The sequence below is a fragment of the Psittacula echo genome, assembly GCF_963264785.1.
Source record: "Psittacula echo genome assembly, chromosome: 3".
In the NCBI taxonomy this organism is placed as follows: Eukaryota; Metazoa; Chordata; class Aves; order Psittaciformes; family Psittacidae; genus Psittacula; species Psittacula echo.
The window spans coordinates 43842385-43863630 of NC_137736.1; the positions used below are offsets into that span (position 1 = coordinate 43842385).

General features: G+C 53.4%; 1 protein-coding gene across 1 annotated transcript; it reads left to right on the plus strand.

The window, feature by feature from the left end:
• Positions 1–14450: 14450 nt before the first annotated feature.
• ARX (aristaless related homeobox) lies at positions 14451–20941 on the plus strand (the record flags this gene model as incomplete). Its single annotated transcript, XM_080612663.1, has 5 exons — positions 14451–14643; positions 15756–16476; positions 17762–17807; positions 19631–19959; positions 20701–20941. 5 exons carry the CDS (start codon positions 14451–14453, stop codon positions 20939–20941), a joined length of 1530 nt encoding a protein of 509 aa, XP_080468789.1.
• Between the last annotated feature and the right edge of the window lie 305 nt (positions 20942–21246).

The window sequence follows — 21246 nt, forward strand, 5'->3', positions numbered from 1 at the left end:
CAGGGCAATATAATGGTGATTTCGAAGAACTTACAAAAATGTATGTATAGCAGCCAGGACCCAGCAGGAGAGGGAAAATCCTCATGGGAATCAGAGCCTAAGGGAGCTCTGAAAAGATTGCTGCAATCCATGAAGCCACTGAGGCAGCTGAAAGTAGGCCTGAAAGCAAGGTATCATCTGCAAGGATAGCCTGGAAAATGGGAGATCAGTTTACAAAGTGGCTGTGTCAGCATCCCTGGAGGTATTTAATTGTGTGTAGATGTGGCTCTTAAGGACATGGTTTTGTGGTGGACTTGGCAATGCAAGGGTAACAGATGGACTTAATGCAAGGGTAACAGTTGGACTCAGTGATCTTAAAGGTCTTTTCCAACCTAAGTGATTCTATGATTCTAAGATGGTGGCAAATGGTAGTGAAAAAATGGGGCGATAAAACTGACTTGGAGATGCTGGGGAGGAGTAAATGAATTGTGCACCAAGGGTAAGGGTAGAGGCTCTGCCTTGCAAAGAGATGTTCAAAGCACTCTGTGGAGAAAAAGCCACATTCAGCCACAACTGCTCCATTCTGAGCACTAAGGCAGGAATACATTTGGGCCCAGATTCTTTCCTGAGATAACTCTGCAATGATACCAGAAATTATGCAAGTTAAGATGCATGTCTCTTATGAAAATGATGCAATAATCAGTGTCTACAGTTCGATTATGAGATAATTAATTTTAATTGCATATTACATTCTCATTGAATTAAAAGATTTGAAGAGTTTGACTATTTTTATATTCCCCTTGCAATACATTTTGTAGTCTGTGCTATTTAGAGACAGAAAATTGCAACTATTTTAAAAACACGACAATGACTTTCACCTTCCCGAGGGAAACCCTGAATTATTACCTTTGGTGGCATCAGGGCTTCATCCTTATTCTTTTAGAGAAAACCATTCGAGATCCCTTCTTAGCTTTGCTTTCCACCTTTTGAAAGCCTTGAGATCCCAAGACTGAGGTGAGAACACTCACTATTTATTAGGTGAACAAGTAGACATTGTTTGGGTTTTGTTTTTTTTTTTTTTAATTCATCAGAAAATGAAATAAAAACTTCCTTTTTGTCACATCTGCTTGGTGGCACCCATGAAGCAGGAGCATTGCTGGGCCTCTGGTCACCTCCCTCCCAGGGGAATACGCTGACACCCTGCTGCAGTGCAACAAGGGGCAGCTGACTGCTCCTGCCCACCATGAGCTCCCACGCACAGGCTGCACCTCTCCGTGGCTGCAGCAGTTCCATTCCTGCCCTCAGCATCACTTTGCCAGCTGCAAGGAGGGTGACTGAGGTCGGCCATTGCCCCATGTGGCAGAGGCGTGTTTTGCCTGTTCTGATTTTCCATTTTTCAGCTCCTGCCACAGCAGAGGAACATTGAGCAAAATGTCCCTGCTATAGCCCTAGACAATTCATCCTAATAAATCACCAGCTGAATTGCACCTTGTGGTCCCACTGTGAGGGAACAAATCACCAACTTCTCCAATTGTTCAAATATCTTCTCACATAGTTGCTGAATAAGTCATGCCAGTAATCGGCAGTTTGTAACTTCCCATCCAGCGGTTTGCAGCAGATATTCAAGACCTAGCCTTTGAAGCTGACTGGGTTCCTAGGGATTTGGACACCTAGCACGGAGACACAGCTTTTGCAAAGGAGATAGTCAGAGCTTTCTGAATTGGCCTTTAGCAGTGAAAAGATAGCTTCTGTGCTACTAGCAGCTCTGAAGAGGAATGATGAGGGAGAGCAGAGACCCATACTAGACCCTCACCATCTCCTTTCAGGGTGTAATACATACTCCTGCTCCTGGTCTGATCGCAGCATGCCCACCCTTCTCAGTCAGATCTCAACATCTGTGCTCCCACAGCACCCATTTCCAGACCAGCCCTCGCTTAGTCAGGGACCAGTGCTGCCTGCAGGGGTATGGTGGTAGGACTCATTCCCATAGGCAAGAAAGGACACATCCTGTGAGTCCCAAATGTCCAGCCAAGGAGGCTCTATGATTGCCCAACAGTAAATGCAATGTACCAAGGATGTAGAAAGCATATCCACAGTTTCATGCTTAAATACATAACCTTGCCCATGCAGAAGGCTTTTTTCCAGCATTAATGTCCCCCTGTGCCCACCTTTTTGAGCCGGAGGTGAGCAAAGCTGCAGAAATCTCACCATACACTGAGATTTATGCTTTATCTTTCCTCAGATCCCAATATTTAGGCTTAAAGAATACGTGGTGACAAGTTTTATGCATATTTCTAAGATGTTCCTACTTTATACCCCTTATGTCTCAACCTTTTCTTGCTCTTGCGTGTTTTATTCTGACTGAAAGCCTGAAGGTGTGAAGGTATTGATTCCAACACACTGCAAAATCTGCCATCTCCCATCTTTGCACTGATGACTGGCTTACCTGGCAGGTTTCTTCTTTCTGTATAAAACACATCAAAATTGTATTACGTGCTGCTGTTGTTTTTAATAGAAATATTATTCAACTCACCCAAGTTTTCTTCAGGAGATTTTTTTCATTTCACTTAATGCCTAAACTTCTCTGTGTTTGACAGGCACACATATCTTCCCAGAGGCTGCTGTTCCTGAGCTTGCTGTGTTGTCTGCATTCAGTCTTTTATCCTGAGATCAGCAGTCCCGGGGATGAGAGCAAACGATTAAGTTCTGCAATGTACCTTGCAAGCAGGGACCAATCATTTATTACTTAGCTGTGTCTGGAGTCTCTAAACTAAGGCTTATCCAGTTCGATAAGTAGTGGAACAAAGGCTACTCTGGCATGAAGGCTGTTTATATTTCACAGGGGATTTTTTGTTGTTGTTGTTTTTAATAATTTTTCGTTAAACCATTGCAGGGCTTTGGAAGTGTGCGACTACAGTTCTACCATGGGTCCATCTCGCAGAGCTGCCCTAAAGCCACAGGGCACACGTGTCTATATATCATCACTCAGTACAGCCCAGCATGAAACCAGGCGCTTAAACAATAGCAAGGGGCTTTTTATGCAATACAAAAATGTATTAAAAATACATAATGTAACTTGTCTTAATATACTTTTCTGAGTCTAAAAATATGCCAGACCAAAAGAAACATATTTACATAAAAAGCAGACAAGGTCAAATAACAAAGAAAGCCCTTAATTAGTTGTAATCAACTTTAATTTGCATACCGTATATAATTCCTAAATGATTGTTAATAATAACTTTATATAATGGACTTCCAATTTTCATGAAAATGGCACATTTTGATAAGCAGACACAAAACCCTAGTACTAATAAGGTTTAATTTGCATACATTAGACTGATTATCCAAACAAAAGGATTACAGTATTACTTCTCCATACCTTTATGTCCTTATTATGCACATTTATTAACTTCACAAAAGCTAGCTGTTAGTGACAAACAATAGCCGTAGCTAGAAGAGAAATCTACAGTATGAATAAAGTGCATTTTAATGCTAAGGAGCAAAGTTTATACTGCATAAATGTTTTGTTTAACTCTTTCTTTTGCAAAAGGCATTATGCTTTGTAAGGCAGGCACCATTAGATGGATAAATCACTTCTTCATTAGGAGATTTTTTTGGTAAAGAATAGATTTCCTGTAAAAATTATAACCTGCTCATGCTCCCCGTTTCCCAATGTGAAGTTAAAAAACATGGATGGTGCTTGAACATATCAAGAAAAGTGTTTACAATCACAAGATTAAGCTGTTAACTCATGTGATTCCAGGGCACAGTGTTAATAAATACACTGCCACAAGCTTCGTTTTCACAGCATAAATAATAATACAGGTGGCAATAGCTGTTCCTAAGGGTATTACATATACCCTGCAATTAAAGTGTGAGCAAGGGGGAGGGAAAAAAAATCGTTAGTAGAGTTGGTATCTGAAGCAAATGATGCTCACAAGGGGCTGAGAAGAAAGCCAATAGATGTGAAGCTTAAATTGAATGCCACTCGGAGCTCTCTCCAAGCTGTGCCACAGAGCTGTGCTGATATGCAGCAGTGACAGTGATGTGAGAAGAGGATGGCCATCTCTGCCACATTTCATGCCCTTTTGGTGCAACACAACACCTTCAAACAGCGACGCTGCTTTTAGAGCTGTGTTGTCAGCCCACATGTTGTGATAATCCGTGGATCAGCTGGCTCTTCAGGAAGGGTTGTCATGAACCTTGAGTGACTTCTCAGGGATAATTTGTGTCTTGCACGAATTTTGACCAAGATCTCTGTGTGTACATGCAACTAGTTGGCTTAACACATCAGAGTAACCCAAATCAGTTTTTAGTGTGAGACAGAAGCCACCCAGATGATCCCTTGCATATATGGTGAACATCTGGCAAGGTTACCAAAGGGCTATAGGAACTGCTGTGATTTTTTTTCACCTACACAGCTCAAGGCCACTGACTCAAAAACCAGGGTCCTTCCCCCAGCAGGAGCACAAGGATTCCAAGCTGTGAATGAATAAGGTCCTTGTGGTGCAGCCAAGGGTCTCTAGCTGTGAAATCGCCACTAGTGTTGCACAAAGACCATGTGCATTTGTTGGTCTGGAACAGCAGGCGGGTGAAACGCATTTCAGAGAATATTACGTATATATATATATAAACCTTTAAATCTGCACAGAAGCTTAGGGATCAACTTTTTGCCATAAATGTTGATGGTATTTACCATGACATTGACTGTATTTGAGCTCTTCTATAAAGATACTGATGTTTCAAAAGGTACCCAATATAATTTTCTTCCAAGGAGACCCCAGAGAGAATGGATGTCCAAGGAGAAATCTCTGGAGCTGTGTTCCTGGACCAGCAGTTTCTAAATCAACCCCAGTTTATTCTAAAATATTCAGAATAAACATACCCAGAAGATTTAGCAGTGTCCATTCTGTGTTCTAAGTGACACAGCCACCAAATCCTACTGACATCGAGATGGACTTGGTTTCCTAAAAGCATTGTTGAAAATAAGAGTTGGTATCCTACATCATTTACACATTCTTAAAGGTATCCCAGGTCATGAAGCACATTGAGTTCTGCATAGCTTTTAGGTTAGTCAAAAAGCTCACACTGACTGAACATGAACTTTTTTTTTTTTTAACCGAAATGGGAATATAAACCTGACTTGTGTTTTCCTACGAAATCACAGTCCTGTTTCCATTGAATCCTACTTAGCTTGATCTGGCCTCACTTCCCTGAGTGATAAACATTACACATGACTCCATAAGGCTACCTTTAGATCCAGACTGCAGTTGTCAGCCTGTAATTAAAAAGATTTTCCTAAGTTCCTACTGCTGCATTCATATTCTTCTCCTTCATAGCGCTTCATGGCAACTCAGTCAGGCACGCCTGGTTCTCCCTGGACACTCTTCCTTTTGTTTTCTTTTGAAACACTGGGAACAGCCTATGAAATGCCTTCTGTCTGGTTCTGATCCCCGATCCCCAGTCCATCTTTCTGCTGTGTACTGCAGAAAGAGAAAAACATAGAGAGTACTTCATGTTACAGGCATTTGTGTTTCTGTTTGCCAAGCTGCAGGTCAGAATTCACCTTCAGTTTTGAAGATTCCTGTGTCCATTGAATTTGTACAGCTTTGTACCAGGTAAAAACAACCAACCAAACAAAAACATGTATAGTTATTTGTGTCTCTTTTACAGAATAAACAATTATAATAACTGTAAATGATTGTCCGGTTAGTCTCACTGTAAGTTTGCATGCAGTGAAGAAGGATATGTGCTAATGTTCCGAGTGACGGGTCCACAGAAAAGCCTCTGACACACAAGTTTTAGAAATCATAAGCCATGTTCAGTTTTAGAAATGCTGAGAACATCCAGAACCCTCCAGAGAATGTGATAATATTAGAAAAAATAAAAAATAAAAACAAAGCGAACACTGGAACTATAATGAAGCCAAACCATCCCTTCTGGCTCTTCTTCAAACGGAAAACTGACATTCTTCTATACAAAATGGGTGACAGCAGCCCCTCTGGTGAAGGAAGCTAACAGGCTTCTCAAGTAGACCCCAGCTCACCTGAAAGCTCAGCCAAAGTCTTTACCATTTTGTGCTGCAATTGCCTGGGTAGTAACACAAAAAACATCATACAAATGTGCTTTCACTCATGGGAAAACCCTACTGACTTGAGGAACGAAAGAATATGAATAAGGGTTACAGGACAGGAACAATAATTAAGTTAAATTCAATGTCTTTTGTTTAAAGTTAGTTTTTTTGTGGTTCCATAATATCAAGAATGGAAACAATACCTGAGCTCTGTAAGTGCCAAGTCTTTTTCAAGATTTGATGAAAAGCTAAAAGACAAGAAGATGCATTAGTTCCAAATAATAACTTATACCCTGTGATTTCAAGATTTTACAATCTGTGCCCATGAAAACATCTGTCTATAGAGGTTTCTAAGAATTATGTATGAAGGGGAAATCTTAAAACATGCAATTTTTTTTTATTATTTTATTTGTGAATGGAAAACTTCAAATCAAGAGTCCAAAAAATTGCAGCTGTTGGAATTGCTAAGCCAATTTACAATCAAATTGAATTTTTTTCCGTTAAGAAAAAAACCCTTTGAATTTGGAAGGAAGTGCTCTGCTCCCTACCAGCCTACTCATACTTCTCTATAACGTCACACACACCCGTGGTCCCAGCTTCAGGAGCATAACTAGTGTTAGCACAGACATTCTGAAGAATACATCTCCATTCTTAATTATTTCAGAACATCAGATTTGCCTCACTTTTGTTCTCCCATTCTACTTTACAAGTCTAATTTATAGCTATGCACTATTTGGGTACCTCAGAAGAAACTCTTCCATCTATTCACTTCTGCATGCTTGGCAGCTCCTACCTGTGTTATTGATGGATTGTCCTCAGTGCAGTTTAGGAGACCTCTGCTCCAAGTCTCTCTCAGTGGTCTTACACTTGGGAGACAATGAGTTCATTCATATCTCAGCATTTACACAACAGATCTTATTTCCATAAAACATCTCTCTTCCTACAGAGCACAACAGAGTACTTTGGATCTTACGTTAAAAGAGATGCAGAATATTAAACAGATAAACATGGATGTTATATCAAAATAGATCGTTTGAGGATCTGACCAGCTTTCAGGTATGATTTATAGGAAGAATGCTTCATATAAAAGTGCCAACTCCAAAAAAAAAGCCATGAGAAGCACTGACAGCTTCTTAATGTTGAGACTGTTGAAGATTTTTCTCCATTTGTCCATGAGCATGAGACTACTCCAGGAAAAATGCCTGTTCCTTTATGTGAAATGAGGATTTTTCCTAACCAAACATTAAAAAAAGAAAATAATCTTTATGAGATAGCAGTGCTCCTTCAGTAACAACCAGAGGCAATGATGTCCACAGATGTAAAAAATACTAATAATAAATATGGGGTTTACATTAGATCAGTAAAGGGGAATGGTACAACAGAGGTTCACACACAGTTTACTGTCTGTTCCCTCTATTACCCTGCATCACTTCAGCCATGCTTCTGGATTAAACAACATGTTATCTCATGGATAACATCACCTGAGCAATGAAATGAAAGATTAGCTCCAATTCATGCCGTTCTCTGGATCTTTGTGATTTCTTCTCTGTCCCTGCGTGGCTGCATTTACTGAAATAGAACATAGCACCACATGAAGGTCACACTCGAGCTAGTCAAAGAGGGTGGAAAATGTCCTTTGCTCATTGAATGCTTATTTGAATTTTTAATGGCTTTGCTTCAGCTACGTTCACACTCCTCTGCGGAGAGTGGAGCGATCGCATTTTGGTGGTACAACTGCTTGGAGAAAACCCACGTTGAGAGTTGCCACGGACAAGCTGAGGAAACCCAGCTGTGACATTCACACACACACCCCTATTTGCATAACCGGTGTGCTGCTAGCGCAACAGGCAGGTAATGCAATCGATACCAGGGCATTTATTTGGCCAACAACAGCTAAACATAGGGAGCCGTTCATGGTCAAGCCCTTCTGTTATTAATTTAAAGGAACCATTGGAGCATTTCAGATAGCAAATACATATGAGAAAACGATGCTCTTGCTTATGGGTATTGCATGAGCAGAAGAAGAGAATATATTTGACAAATAAATTATTTGTTATGAAGCCTTTGTTCAGTTCTAGTCAGCATGTACAAAAGAAAATAACACAGAAGGTATAACATTAAATAAGCCTATGATCATCATTTTAATTTTTTTAGACCACTGCACCTTAATGCGTTAATAATTTCACTGAGTTTCTAAGATCTACTGCAAGAAAGCTAATGGCGATTTTACCCATGGGTTTTCTAGTGTCAGAAGAACTCTATTTCCGTCCATCACCCAACCTTCGGGAAGATGCAGCCATAGGGCTGGCTGTAGGATGCACATCTCCACCGTGTTCCTCTTATATTTAGCCAAATGAGTTACATTAAGTGAAAAAATGTCTCCTAGAAAAGCACTATCTTGATGTGAAGCCACACAAGTGCCAGGGAATCCACCACTTCCTTCCCGAAACTCCACTGCAGTCAGCAGGGGCAGCCAGAGCTTGCAGAGGTGTGGGGCAGCTGAGATCCTTCGGAAAGAATATACATGGAAAGGGGATAGAGAAGGAAAACAGCAAAGTCAGAGGACTCCCAGGTAAATCTAAAAACCTAGGAAAAGCCTCTGAAGGGTTCTAAGGACCCAAGGTGACAATGTGATAGGACAGGAAGCTGGCAAAAGGGACAGAGCTGGTACTGATGGCATCCCAGCCTCAGCCAGCAAACTGCCAGCCCTGACGGGATTTCAAGAAGCCCAGCACATGGAGAAATAAAAACAAGAGCTAGAGAGAATAAACAACACAGAAATCGAGCTGTGAAGAACCAGTGAGGCTGGGGAGCTGGAGAAGGTGACATGCCAGCAAAGGACCCACACACCTCTGCCCAGTCCCAGCTCTCAAAGCCAACCTGATGCATGAAAGAAAGGATGAGGCTGCACCACCGAGCTGCATGCCCAGCTCCATTTTTCCAAATCATTCCCAGGAGTGTTGGCTTGGTGACAAGGCTCAAGGAATAAGTAAGTTAAATAAAGTAATTAAATCCAACTGAGCTATTGTCAGTGACTGAATTTCTCAGAGCCATCATTGCTGACCTGTTCTGGTGTCATGGTCACGCAAAAAAGGGCCAACCCAAAGTGAGCTGGGGGTGCTTCTGGAGTGTGGACCAGAGGAGAAGTTTTGAGTTACTACAAGTGGAGAAACAGCTGAAGAGAAATAAACATGAGACACGTCCACCTAAAGCTAACTGCTATTCACTGTCTGTAGTGAAAACAGTGTTAACAGAAAAATAACTCACCAAGGAATTAAACTAATAATGGCTACTGAATAAAAAAGGATTTAGAAAATACTTTTTATTATTATTTTAATTTAATCTATGGAACAAGGCCCAGATTCTGCCCACATATAGGCATGGGCTAAATATTAAGTATATGAATAATTATTCCAGAGTCACCACCACTGCTGATCAAGCCTCTGTCCAGGTGAAAGTTAACAGAGAAATCGCTCCCTGAGCCAGTGCAGAACCGAAGCGAGCAACAAGAGATGGGGCTGCTTCACAGACAGAAAAGCAGCAGCACTGCAAGCCCCTGTGTCCGAGCCAAACTGAGCCTGTAAAGTGAGGACATGGCTACACACACTGCAGCTGACCTTCCTGCGACCTGCGCTGAAACCTGGCAGCCCTCCTTCCCCACAGGGCTCCCTCCCTTTACCCCTCAGGCAGGTGCTGCAGCCTCAGGCTGAAAACTGGTGAAAATGGCGATGGGAGTCCAAAACAAGGCAACACTTGCAAAATGAGGTTTCCTTTGGATGTGAATTCAAAGGTGTGCAAGTCCAGCACCACTCCGCAATGCAATTTTGGTGCAGTGCCCCAGTGATCACTGCTGGGTCTACGTTATTCATCATTTAAATTAAGACTCTGCAATAAGGGGATAATCGTTATCCTACCTGAAAAGAGAAGGCGGTTAAGCCATTGAACCCAGAGGTGTAATCCGTTGACCAGTGACTTTGCAGAGCCCTATGGGACACGCAGAGGTGCTGGTTCTCCCACAGCTGTCCCACAGCGGTTTTGTGGGGTGCACAGCTGTGCTGTGATCCTTCACCAGTGCCTGTCGGGTTTTAGCCAATTATTTTCTAAAGTGATTAACAAAACCCTTGAAGAATAAGGTTCTTAAAAGTATCCCAGGTCATCAGCAAGGTTGCTTCTGTAGTAGTGGTGGTGCAGTCGAGGGCAACCAGTCCTCTGCCTGTTGCCACGGCTGAACCGTGTGAAGCCAGGGCTGTGCCCAGAAGGGGTTTTGGAACAACATTCTCCATAAAGGTGAAAAATGCATATTAAATATGAATTGAGATAACGATGCCATGAGGCTCACGAGGGGAATCATGTGCCAGTTCATCACACCTAAACGGCACTAGGCATTTCTTCATCACCTGGTACCATGTGAGACGGGGCACCTCGCCTTCCCTGTGCCAGCTCTAGGGCTCTTGTGCACAGGACCATAACCCTGAACATTGTGAGGAGAGAAAGGGAGAGGAAAAAAAGCGTGACTAAATAGCACCTGTAGAAGACCACTGGTCAGAGTTTCACTTTCCTGCGCACCCGGGTGTGTGGCGCTTCAGATTCTGCCCTTCCCTGGTGCTGACGCTGGACTACCCGGGGTCTGTGGCTCCTCTAGCACAGAGCCAGGAGCGGGCCGGGGCGCAAAGCACGTCGAGGGAAGGGGAGGAAACCACGGAGAAACATGAGAGGACAAGTAGAGGAAAAGCAGAGTTTCCATACCTGCTTACAGCTTCTTTCTCCTCCCTCTTCCCTCTCCCTCCAACCCTCTCCCTCCCCCCCCCAAAAAAAAAAAAAAAAAGAAATAGTAATAAATCAAGCACCGGAGGATTTTAAGTCCTTGTTACCGTTTTCTTCTCAATCACAAAAAGAGTGAAAAAACCCCACCAAACCTAACAGCTCGTGTGAGAGCCCAGCTGTGGGCTGCGCCTGCCGCTGCAGCTCCACCCAGGGGCACGGCTCGCAGGGAGCGGGAACCCACCGGAGGGCTCCCCATCTTCAGCAGCCCCAGCGGGGGCTTTGGGGTGGGCCCGGCCCGCTCCGGCCTTCTGGCTGTCCCTTACTCGGTGGTGACAATCCCGTGGCCGCAGCAGCGAGGGGAGCTCGCCTCCAGCCAAAGCAGCCACCGCTGCCTGCAAGGTTTAAACGGGCTCGCACCGAGTCGTGAACAGACCCCAAAAGGTTTCGGCCGCCGTGGCTGAAGCTGGTCTTAGCCCTGAGATCAAACATCTTTCCCCGGGCGTGAGAGCCAACTACCGTTTAGCAGCCATGTGTCCTCGCAAGGACGGTTTCTGAGGGGAGGACGGGGCTCTGTGTAACGAGAAAGGAAAAGAAGCAGGGGAAACCGATTAAAAACTCAAAACAACAGGGCTCAGGGGCCGCCGGAGCGTGGAACAGACCCAGGACGGGGGTGCGCTTCTGCGGGAGCCGTCGAGTGGCAGCCTCGGGGAGTTCTGGGTAGCACTTCCCGGTGCCCCGCTGCGCGGCACAGCGGAGTGGCGCGGAGAGCCGCAGGTCTGGTCCCGCTCTTGGCGGCGGAACTAAGCGGGCGGCCCCCCCATCCGGTGCCCGCTCGGAGGAGAGGCGGCGAGGGGCAGTCCGGGACGGGCCGCTGGGTCCCCGCGCCCACTCCTGCGGTGGAAAACGGCCGTTTGCGGAGAGGACAGCCGGGTCGGGTGGCCGATACCCGCCGGTCCCCGGCAGGGGCGACATCGCCGTTACCGGCGCTCCCGGAGTTCCGCTGCCACCCGCGCCCCGGCGGGGCCGGAGCGAAGCCGGGCGCGGGTGGGAGCGAAGGGCTGCGGCGGCCGATCCCCGAGGCGAAACCCATCGCGGAGGCCCCGGGTGCGCGGAGCCCAAGCCGATATTGTTACGGCAGCGGCCGCCGAGGGTGTTGATCTGAGCTGGCTGGAGTGAAAGAGGCAAATATTTCCGTTTCTGCCCTCCTGCCTCTCCCAGCACCGGCTGTCAGTCCCCGGGCTTGTTATCCGTACGGGGCATCGGTTTGTTTGGCTGAGCTCAGCAAGGTTTTCTTCTCCGAGCAGAACTATAATTGCTATAATTCCACTGTATCATTTGGATCATTGCAGTATTGTTGTTTTCTCTCCCTAGTTCTCTCCCCCTAACACTGCAATAACGCGCTCCAGTGTTAAATTAGCAGGTTGCAGGGGGAAGGGACAAAAATAGAGGGAAAGACCATAAGTGAAAGTTTGTTCAAAAAAATAAATAAAACAACAAAGCGACTTGGCAGAGAAGAGCTCTCATCGCCGCCCCCCCACCCCCCCCACCCCGCTCCCCGGGGCGGTCGGGACTGCTCTCTCCGCGCCAGGGCCGCGGGGAAAGCGGAGACCCCGGGGCGGCCCGGGCATGGATGGGCGAGGGAACAGGGCAGGGAGGGCTGAAGACAAGGCGCGGAAGGCGGGAAGGCCGCGCAGGACTCCCCACGTCCCTTGCGGCCCTTGCACCCGTGCGCCGCAGTCCCGGCTCACACCTCGCGCGGCACCGGCAGGGCCCGGCGCTGGAGGAGCCATCGCAGCTGCCGCGCCGAGGGTCTCCCGTCCCATCCGGCTACTCCCCTGTACCGCGCCGGCAGCGTGGGAGTCCGGCCCAGCCCCACTCTCCAAAGCGCCGTGACCGCTGCTCACCGGCAGCGGCTCGGCCGGCTCCCGGCCACGCGGGAGGAGAGGCAGGCGGGGGCCGGGTTCCCCTCCCGCCGCAGTGCCGCTTAACTCGGGCAAACCCCGGAGGGGATGCCCCAGCGGAGACCCCGGCACAGCAGGAAGCAGATTCCAAGGGAACCTTTAGGTCTTCTCCTTGGCTTTTTGTTTGTTGGTTGGTTTGTTGGGATGGGGTGAGGGTATTTTTTAGTTACTGAGTTAATGAATTAATTGCCACTGGTCCTGAGGATGGCAAAAGCTCCCGAGAGCTATGGTAAAGCGCAGCCTGGCACCCCCCGCAAAGCCGGACGAGGCTGTGTTCACCCCGCCGGGCAGTGCAAGGCCCGCGGCTGGCACGTCGGGGCGTCCCCCGCACGCATCGCCGCTGCCCTCGGGGCAGAGCGAGAGAAACGGCGGGCAGGGGCCCCGCGAGGCCCACTGGAGGGGAGTGGAAGGCACGGGGGTAACGCATGTCCCCGCGTAGCACTGACGGACCCGCACCTATAGAAGCTGGGAGCGTGTGCGAGTGAGTAAGGGCACAGCCAGAGCGGCATTGTGCCCACACCCGCACGGACACACGCAGGCATTTGCCCATCCTTTAATTCTCGCTGGTCAAGTAATTAGGAGACACGGGATTCGTATGGGAATTAACTGCGGCACGAAAAGAGTATGGGATTAGCACGGGCTGCCTTCCCGCCGGGGCTCCTGTCTGGGAATCACCCAAGCGAGGGGATGGGCTATTTGGGATGGCCGGTTCCTCCGCCCTGCCGGTGCTGGCGGAAGCCCGGGGCCAGGCGCGCATACGCAAGTCCCAGCTTGCCAATCCCAACAGAGCCCAAAATGCCCAGAAGTGGAGCCCAAACCTGCTTGAACCGTTTAACGGGGAAGGAAGAATAGGGGGGAGAGGGCAAAAAAATCCTGGGAGGGGGTTTCCACCCCCGAAGCGACGTCGAAAGCCCCGCGGGGAGGGAGATGTGCGTGCGGGGAAAAGCAGCGGAGGTCGGGGCAAGAAGTGGGGTGCGGACCAGCACCGCGCCTGGCTGCGAGCCCAGCCCTACCAGAGGACTCTCCGCCGACTCCAGCAGCGGCCTTGCCCCGGAGACACCGCCCAGCGCTGGTTACGGTGAAGCCCCAGCAGCGGTCCTCACTGTTTTTAAGCACCAGCTGCGAGCGCGGCCACTACGCGCTCTTGCCCGGCGCAGCAATCCGTCCGACTGCCGGGGGGAAAACCCGGAGTGGATTCCCCGGAGGGGCCCACCCCCTCTTTTTCGGGCATCGACCAGGAGTCAGGCCAGGCCGAGCGGAGAGAGGGGCCGCCGTCGGGGAGGAGGATACAGAGCAAGGCGACCCAGGGGCTCTGCCGCCGCCCATCCCGGTCATCCCCGACGGCTCCCGCCACCACGGAGCGGGGCGGGGCGCGGCGGGCGGGGTCGGGCGGGAGGGTTTGGGGGTGGGGGGGCAGCGCGTCGGCTGGGGGCAGGCGCCGATCCGGAGTGATCCGATCCGGGCTTTGCTGGGTGCCGTCTGTCGGAGGCCGCCCGGCCTCCGGCGAGAGCCAATCAGGGTGCGGCTGGCCGCACGTGGAGCCGAGGGGACTCAAGAGCGCCGCGGCCGCCGCTCACTCCCCCCGTGACGGGCGTCCCGGCGGCACAGGGCAGCGCCGGGGGCCTCCGCGCCGCCGCAGCTCGCCCGGCCCACGGCACGGCCCCGCCACCGCCATGAGTGGGCCCTACCCGGAGGAGAGCTGCCCCGAGCGCCCCGAGTGCAAAAGTAAATCGCCAACTTTGCTGTCCTCCTACTGCATCGACAGCATCCTGGGCCGGCGGAGCCCTTGCAAGGTGCGGCTGCTCGGCGCAGCGCCCAGCCTGCCCGCCATCGCCTCCCGGCCCGAAGCCGATAAGGCCGCGCAAGGTAAGACCCGACGACGACGCTCTGTCCTGCTAGCTCCGCTCCTTCTCCCCGGCGTCGGGCAGGGCCGGCTGTCCCCTTCACCCCCTCCCCCCCCGCTCCCCAAATCCCTGACAGCCCCGTCTGGCTCCCTGCCCGGCTGGGACCGTAGCCGCCGTTATCTCTTTACTGTGCTCGTTTGCTGCTGCCTCGCTGCCCGGGAGAGCGGCCAGAGCCGTGCCCGAAATCCATCTCGGTTAATCCCGCGCAGGTCGGGTACCGCCGCTTTAGGCTGCTCTCACTTTCGATATAACTGTAATTAATTTCAGCAAAACCAAACGGGTGCGAGCTGTGATCCGCGCAGGGAAGGGCTCGCCGCTTCGCCTTAAGCCTGTAACGGATCCTGGCGAGTGGGCAGGGCGGGAATAACGGGGCTCCGGCAGCCGCCGCCCCCGGCCCGCAGAGAGGAGCAGCCACTCTGGGGTGGCGGGGAACTGGCCGGGCGCTCCCACGGATGGCCTGTCTCCCTCCACTTTCCCTGTGTCCCCGGCTTTCGCATCCGGGAGGGGTTTCTTTCCTTTAAAACCAAAAGGAAACTTGGGGGCGGGGGGAGGCGGTAGGAGGGGGAACAAAAGGAATAAAAAATAAAAGAGAGAAAAAATCTCCACTAAAACCAGACCAAAACCAACCGGAAGAGCCGCAGGCTATCAGGGACGGCCCTGTCCTGCCTAGCGGGAGCGGGGTCCGGCGGTCGCTGCTGCTGGGGAGGTGCCGGCGCAGGCCCTGGTCCGCTTGAGCTTCTGCCGCCTGTTCCAGTGCGGAATGGGCGCTGGGCCGGGCCTTGTACCAATGGGAATGTCTTCCCAGGCTGAGAGCAGCGGCGCGGGCGGGAGCCGGCCTGAAGGTTCGGGATGTGTGTGGAAGTCTTAGCTCGGTGCGGGGCAGAAAGCGATGCCCGAAGGGTGGCTGCGGGGCTGTAGACTTGTCCTGGGCTCTTCGCACTGATCCCACTGACTGTGTCTCTTTCTTTCTCTCCCTCTCTTCTCTCTTCCCTCTGTACCCTTCTCCCCCACACCTACCTGCCCCGTCCGACTGCTGCGGCCGCTTACCCCTTTCCCACCTCATTCCCGGCGCAGGGTCGCCCAAGGGCAGCCCCCCCTTCGAGCCGGCTGAGCTGCACCTTCCCCCCAAACTGCGTCGGCTCTACGGGCCGGGCGGGGGCCGGCTGCTGCCGCCGCGGGCGGCGGGGCCGCGGGGAGACCGTCCGGAGGGGCGGCCGGAGGGGGGCGCCGGCCCCGTGCCCGCCGCCGCACCGTGGGACACGCTGAAGATCAGCCAGGCCCCCCAGGTCAGCATCAGCCGCAGCAAAAGCTACCGAGAAAACGCTCCCTTCGTGTCGCCGCCGCCTGCCCGGGACGAATTGGGCAGCCCCGCCACGCACGTCGAGGAGCGGCCGGGCCCCGCCGCCCAAGCCGCCGAGGAGGAAGAAGAGGAGGAAGAGGACGAAGAGATGCTAGAGGAGGAGGACGAGGAAGAGGAAGAGCTGGAGGACGACGAGGAGGAGGAGCTGCTGGGAGAGGACGGCGGGGGGCTGCTGAAGGAGGCCCGCCGGGGCACCGCCGCTGCCCCCGGAGCGGAGGGCGGGGATCTGTCCCCCAAGGAGGAGCTGCTGCTGCACCCCGAGGACGGCGAGGGCAAGGACGGCGAGGAGAGCGTCTGCCTCTCGGCTGGCAGCGACTCCGAGGAGGGGCTGCTCAAAAGAAAGCAGCGTCGCTACCGTACCACCTTCACCAGCTACCAGCTGGAGGAGCTGGAGAGGGCCTTCCAGAAAACCCATTACCCCGACGTCTTCACCAGGTACCGGCGCCGAGATCGCGGGCGAGCCCCGTGGGGGACGGGTCGGGTCCGCGGTGTACTGCATCGCCGCCTGCATACTGGCCCCGGCATGAATCCTGCCGGGACACCCCCGGGCTGGGAGGGGATGGGGAGCAGGGCAGGGCTGCGCGGGGGGGCCCAGGATCCGCAGCGCCCGGACAGGCCGCTGCCGTGGGCTATTTTTACCCGCTCCCCTGATCCATTGCCGCTGGCGGGATCGGTTACTCGCTCTCTGAGGGGCTGGAGCCCGGCCCGGCCTGGGGAAGCCCCGGCAGGGGCAGAGATCAAAGTGCCGCTGCCTAAAAATACCGGCCCGGCACGTCGGGGCCCCGCACTGCCCGGAGCCGCCTCGGGGGCGCGGTGGAGCACGGCCGGGCTCTTTCGGGGACCTTCTGGGGACATTTTCCCTTTTAAAACGGGAGCTCCGCGGCGGCGGATCTGACTGGTGGCTCCTGAGTAGGAAGCGCAGGCAGGGAGGGTGGCAGAGCCCGCTGCCCGCAAATAAACACATACACCCCCCCCCTCGCCTTTAGCCTAGAGAAGGGCAGAGCCCCCATACCCGCATTTTTCGATCAAACACACCCGCTGGTTTCTCGTTCTCTTTGCCGGGGGTTGTCCGCGGGGGCGTTTTGTCACCCTGCGTTCGGTATTGCATATAGCCCACGGGGCCCACCTCGGAGTCCCGGCCCCGGGAGAGGCTCTCTGGTGGGGGGACTGTGTATGTGAACATACAGCGCTTCTTTTTGTGTTTGTTTTGGTGGTTTTCGCTTGGGTTGGGCTCTTTTTTCTTTGGAGGAGGAGAGGGGTTTTTTGTGTGTATGTGTTTTCACATCTTCGGCTTTTCCGCTGGGGCAGCAGGGTCCCGGTTACGCCGGGAGCGCTGCTCTGCTGGGCACGGGGCTGACGAGCGGGTTTTGTAACGCCTTAATGGTTTCCAATCCGCCTTAACGGCGGCACTGCACACCGCAGTGCGGGGCGGCTCGGCGGCCGCCCCCCCCGCACCGCCGCTGCTGCGGCGGGGACAGGCTGAATTTGGGGAACGGCGGGAAGGGGTGGGGGGAAGGTTGTGCCCAAAACATGGGAATCCTGACGGGTGCCCAGTCTGGCGTCACAGGGCCGGGCCGAAAGTCCGCGGGTGGGCACCGCCTGCCGTCACTTTCGGCCGGGCTTTCCCCGGGATACCGGGGCCCGTCCGGTGCGCGGAGCCGCGGGCGGGGAGCATCTCGGGGTGCACCGGGCTGACGGCGCCGTGTGTGTCTTCCTCCAGGGAAGAGCTGGCCATGAGGCTCGATCTGACTGAAGCCCGAGTGCAGGTGAGTAGTGGTGACGGCGGGACCGGGACCGGGTGTCCCTCAGCGGTACCCGAGGACGGGGTGGTCTCGGGCCTCCCCGATGGGCCGAGCCACCGGTTGGCCAAACCCGGTGCGGTTAAAACACGGGTACCCCGCGGGGCTTGGGTTGTTAGAGACCCGCTCGGCCGCAAGCCGCGTATTTGGCTGCCATCAAATCTCCAATCGGGCTTCATAAAAGCCCACTTAGTGCTAGAACAAACAGGGCCATTTGAAGGCGAAATGTTGTTTGATTTCCTCTCCGCCCGCCCAAGGAGCTGGCTAATGCTATTTGATTTCCCATTTTTGATAGCAATAAGCCTGCATTGATCTAATAGCGAGTGAGTGCAATGCTATTAAAGGTGTTTGCCGCCCCATACCAGAGTGCATTTCCCAACCCGGGTCTCATAACCAAAGAGACGATAAACACTGGGATGCCCTGATTGCCAACAGAAAACAGATGTCTCTGGGTTTGAAGCTGAGCAAATCACTTTACAGTTAAAATCGGGCGCTGATAAAGCATAATAAATTCCATATGGCTCATTTAATACACAACAGCTTTTTGCATTAGAGGGACTAATGATGAGAATTGTCCCCTCCTTTCTGTTGACACATTTCTCCATTGTCAAACAGAGATGTGACAGCAAATCAGTATTTTCAGCTCAGGGGAACGAGTCGTGGGAAAGTTAAATAACTTTTAAAAACGAAAGACACCCCCTTTCTCTCCCCTCTATTCACAGCAGAAGAGGTAATTAAGGGAATATGAATTATGAGAGTCCCTTCGTTTACCTCAGGCTTATTAGTTCGAGGAGGGGGAATTGCGTCGAGGACAGCTTCCTAATTGAGTTTTAGCTGGGAAAGACGCTTCCCCCCGTGCCACGCTGCTGCCTGGCGCGACGCCGTGTCCCGCGTGGGAAGCGGTGCTCGCAGTCCGGCCGTGCGGGAGCCCCGCCGCGCCGCTTGTTTCCCTTCCCTCGGGAGAGCCGGGGCCTCACGGCGGGCTCGCAGCACGATCTCGGCCCCCACCCCCCGAAACAGCTGAGAAATGCGTGTGTCTGCCCAGGTCCCGCTCCGCAGTGGGGAGCGATGCCTCCCGCTCTTTACTGAGCGGATCTTTCCCGTGGCTTTGAAACGCGGTGTTTATTTTTCCTCTGCCTCTCCCCTGTGTTAAGCCCGTGTTAGGTCACGATTTCTGCTTTGCGGGAGGGGGGCAAGAGGCGGCAGTCGGCAGCGCCGCGGCTTCCTGAGCAACTTCGGGAAAATAGAGCCTAAAGGGCCACCAGGAAACGTGTACTTGGTGCTTTTGTGGCCTCGCAAATTATTTTTTCGTTTCAGACATTACTGAAATCACGATTACTTTTTTCCCTCGCTCTAAATCTAAAAGGGAAAAATAAAACCCAAACCGAAGTCCACGCTCCCCAAACGAAATCATTTGTAAATATTCCCTCCAGCAAACAGAGCCGCGCAGCTCCCGGTCTGGCTTCGCGCGTGGAGTGCAAACACTCGCGTTCCGCCGGGAAAAGCGTGGTTTTACCGCTGTCAAAGCGCAGCGGGAGCGGGGCCGCGGGTCTGCTCCCCCCGCACTGCCTGCCGCGCCGACCCCCGCAGCGGCGGCGAGGCTGACTCCACTCTAGGGGGCCACACCGGAACCCGCGCGGGGCTGCCCGCAGCGCTGACACGCGTGGGCCCCGTTAGAGGTGGCGGCGGAAGAGCGAGCGCCGTCGGGCCGGAGCGGGGCTGCTTCGGGGCTCGCCCAGGCGCGGTGTCGGGCAGGCGCATTAAAACCGGTGTTTTCTTTTGGCTTTCAGGTATGGTTCCAGAACCGTAGGGCTAAGTGGCGGAAGAGGGAAAAGGCTGGGGCTCAGACACACCCCCCAGGTTTGCCTTTCCCTGGTCCCCTGTCAGCAACTCACCCCCTCAGTCCATACCTTGATGCTAGTCCTTTCCCTCCTCATCACCCAGCTCTAGACTCCGCCTGGACCGCCGCAGCCGCCGCGGCCGCCGCCTTCCCCAGCCTGCCGCCGCCGCCCCCCGGCTCCGCGGCGCTGCCCCCCGGCGGGACCCCGCTCGGCCTCGGCACCTTCCTGGGCGCGGCCGTGTTCCGCCACCCGGCCTTCATCAGCCCCGCTTTCGGCAGGTACCGGACACCGAGGGGGTCTCGGGCCGGGCCGTGGTCTCACGCGCAGCTCCCGCGCGTCGCGTGGGGGACCGGTCTCGCGCGGGCCGCCCCGCCATTCGAAATTGGAGCGCTGGCGGCCGCCGCCGATTGGGCGCCGCGAGGGTCACGTGCCTCCGCCCCCGGTATCTCATTGGGCAACGGTGGGGGGGGCTTTACGTGCCCCCTTCCCTCACCGTCGCGGGTGCCCGGTCCGCGGGTACCGCTGCGGTGGCGGCGTTTGCAGGGAGGACCCGGGGGCAAGGACGGAGCAGGACCCGGTGTTCCCGCTCAACGCGAGATAGGCGCGGGCTGTCCCGCGCGGCCCCTGCCTTGCGCGGGGTGCCGCGGGTGTTTGGCGCAGCGGGAGCCCGGCGCGGGCAGGGTTTTGGCCGTGGGTAAGGGCGGGTTTGAGTGGCGCCGCCAGGCTGAGACCGGGCCGCGCTGGTGTCCAGCAGAGCCGGGGGCGTCCCGTCGGGGCAGATGGAGAGGGGGTGAGTCCCTGCTGATGGACGGGGCGAGCATACTCTTCATGGGGCCGGGTATTCCCCCGGTATTTTTAGCGCCATCCAGGCAGCAGCCACCCCGAGCCTCTGCCCCCTAAAAAAACACCCTTTCGCCTTCAGCATCGGGTTTTTGGAGCGGGGCCGTGAGTCGAACGCTGCCGGGAAGAAGCATAGGGCCCCGGCTCGACAGTGACGGCCGTCTCTGCTTCCCTTGCAGGCTCTTTTCCACCATGGCCCCCTTGGGCAGCGCCTCCAGCGCTGCCACCCTCCTGCGGCAGCCGGCGCCGACCCCCGAGGGCGCGGTGGGCTCGGCGGGGCTGGGGGACCCCGCCAGCGCTGCCGCCGACCGGCGGGCCTCCAGCATCGCCGCCCTGCGGCTGAAGGCCAAGGAGCACGCCGCCCAGCTCACCCAGCTGAACATCCTCCCCGGGAACAGCACCGGGAAAGAGGTGTGCTAAGGCCCGGCTGCGTCCCGGGGCGCGGCTGGGCTGCGGGGGAGAGGGGAGAGAGGGAGAAGGGAGAGTAAATACACGGATAAAGAAAGGTCACCTCAGACAGCACGAATCAAGACCAAACGGGGGGGGGGGGGGGCGGGAATAACAGTAATCTGGGGGGGGGGAACCAAGCACATGAGGACCAGCAGCTGAGTCTGCGGTGGGTTCTCGAGGTGGGAACGCGGAGACAGCGAGCGCCTCTCGCATCAGCCTTCACACGAGTGAGCCGACACTTGGCGGCTCCTCGGAAAGTAACTCCTTGGCTGGTA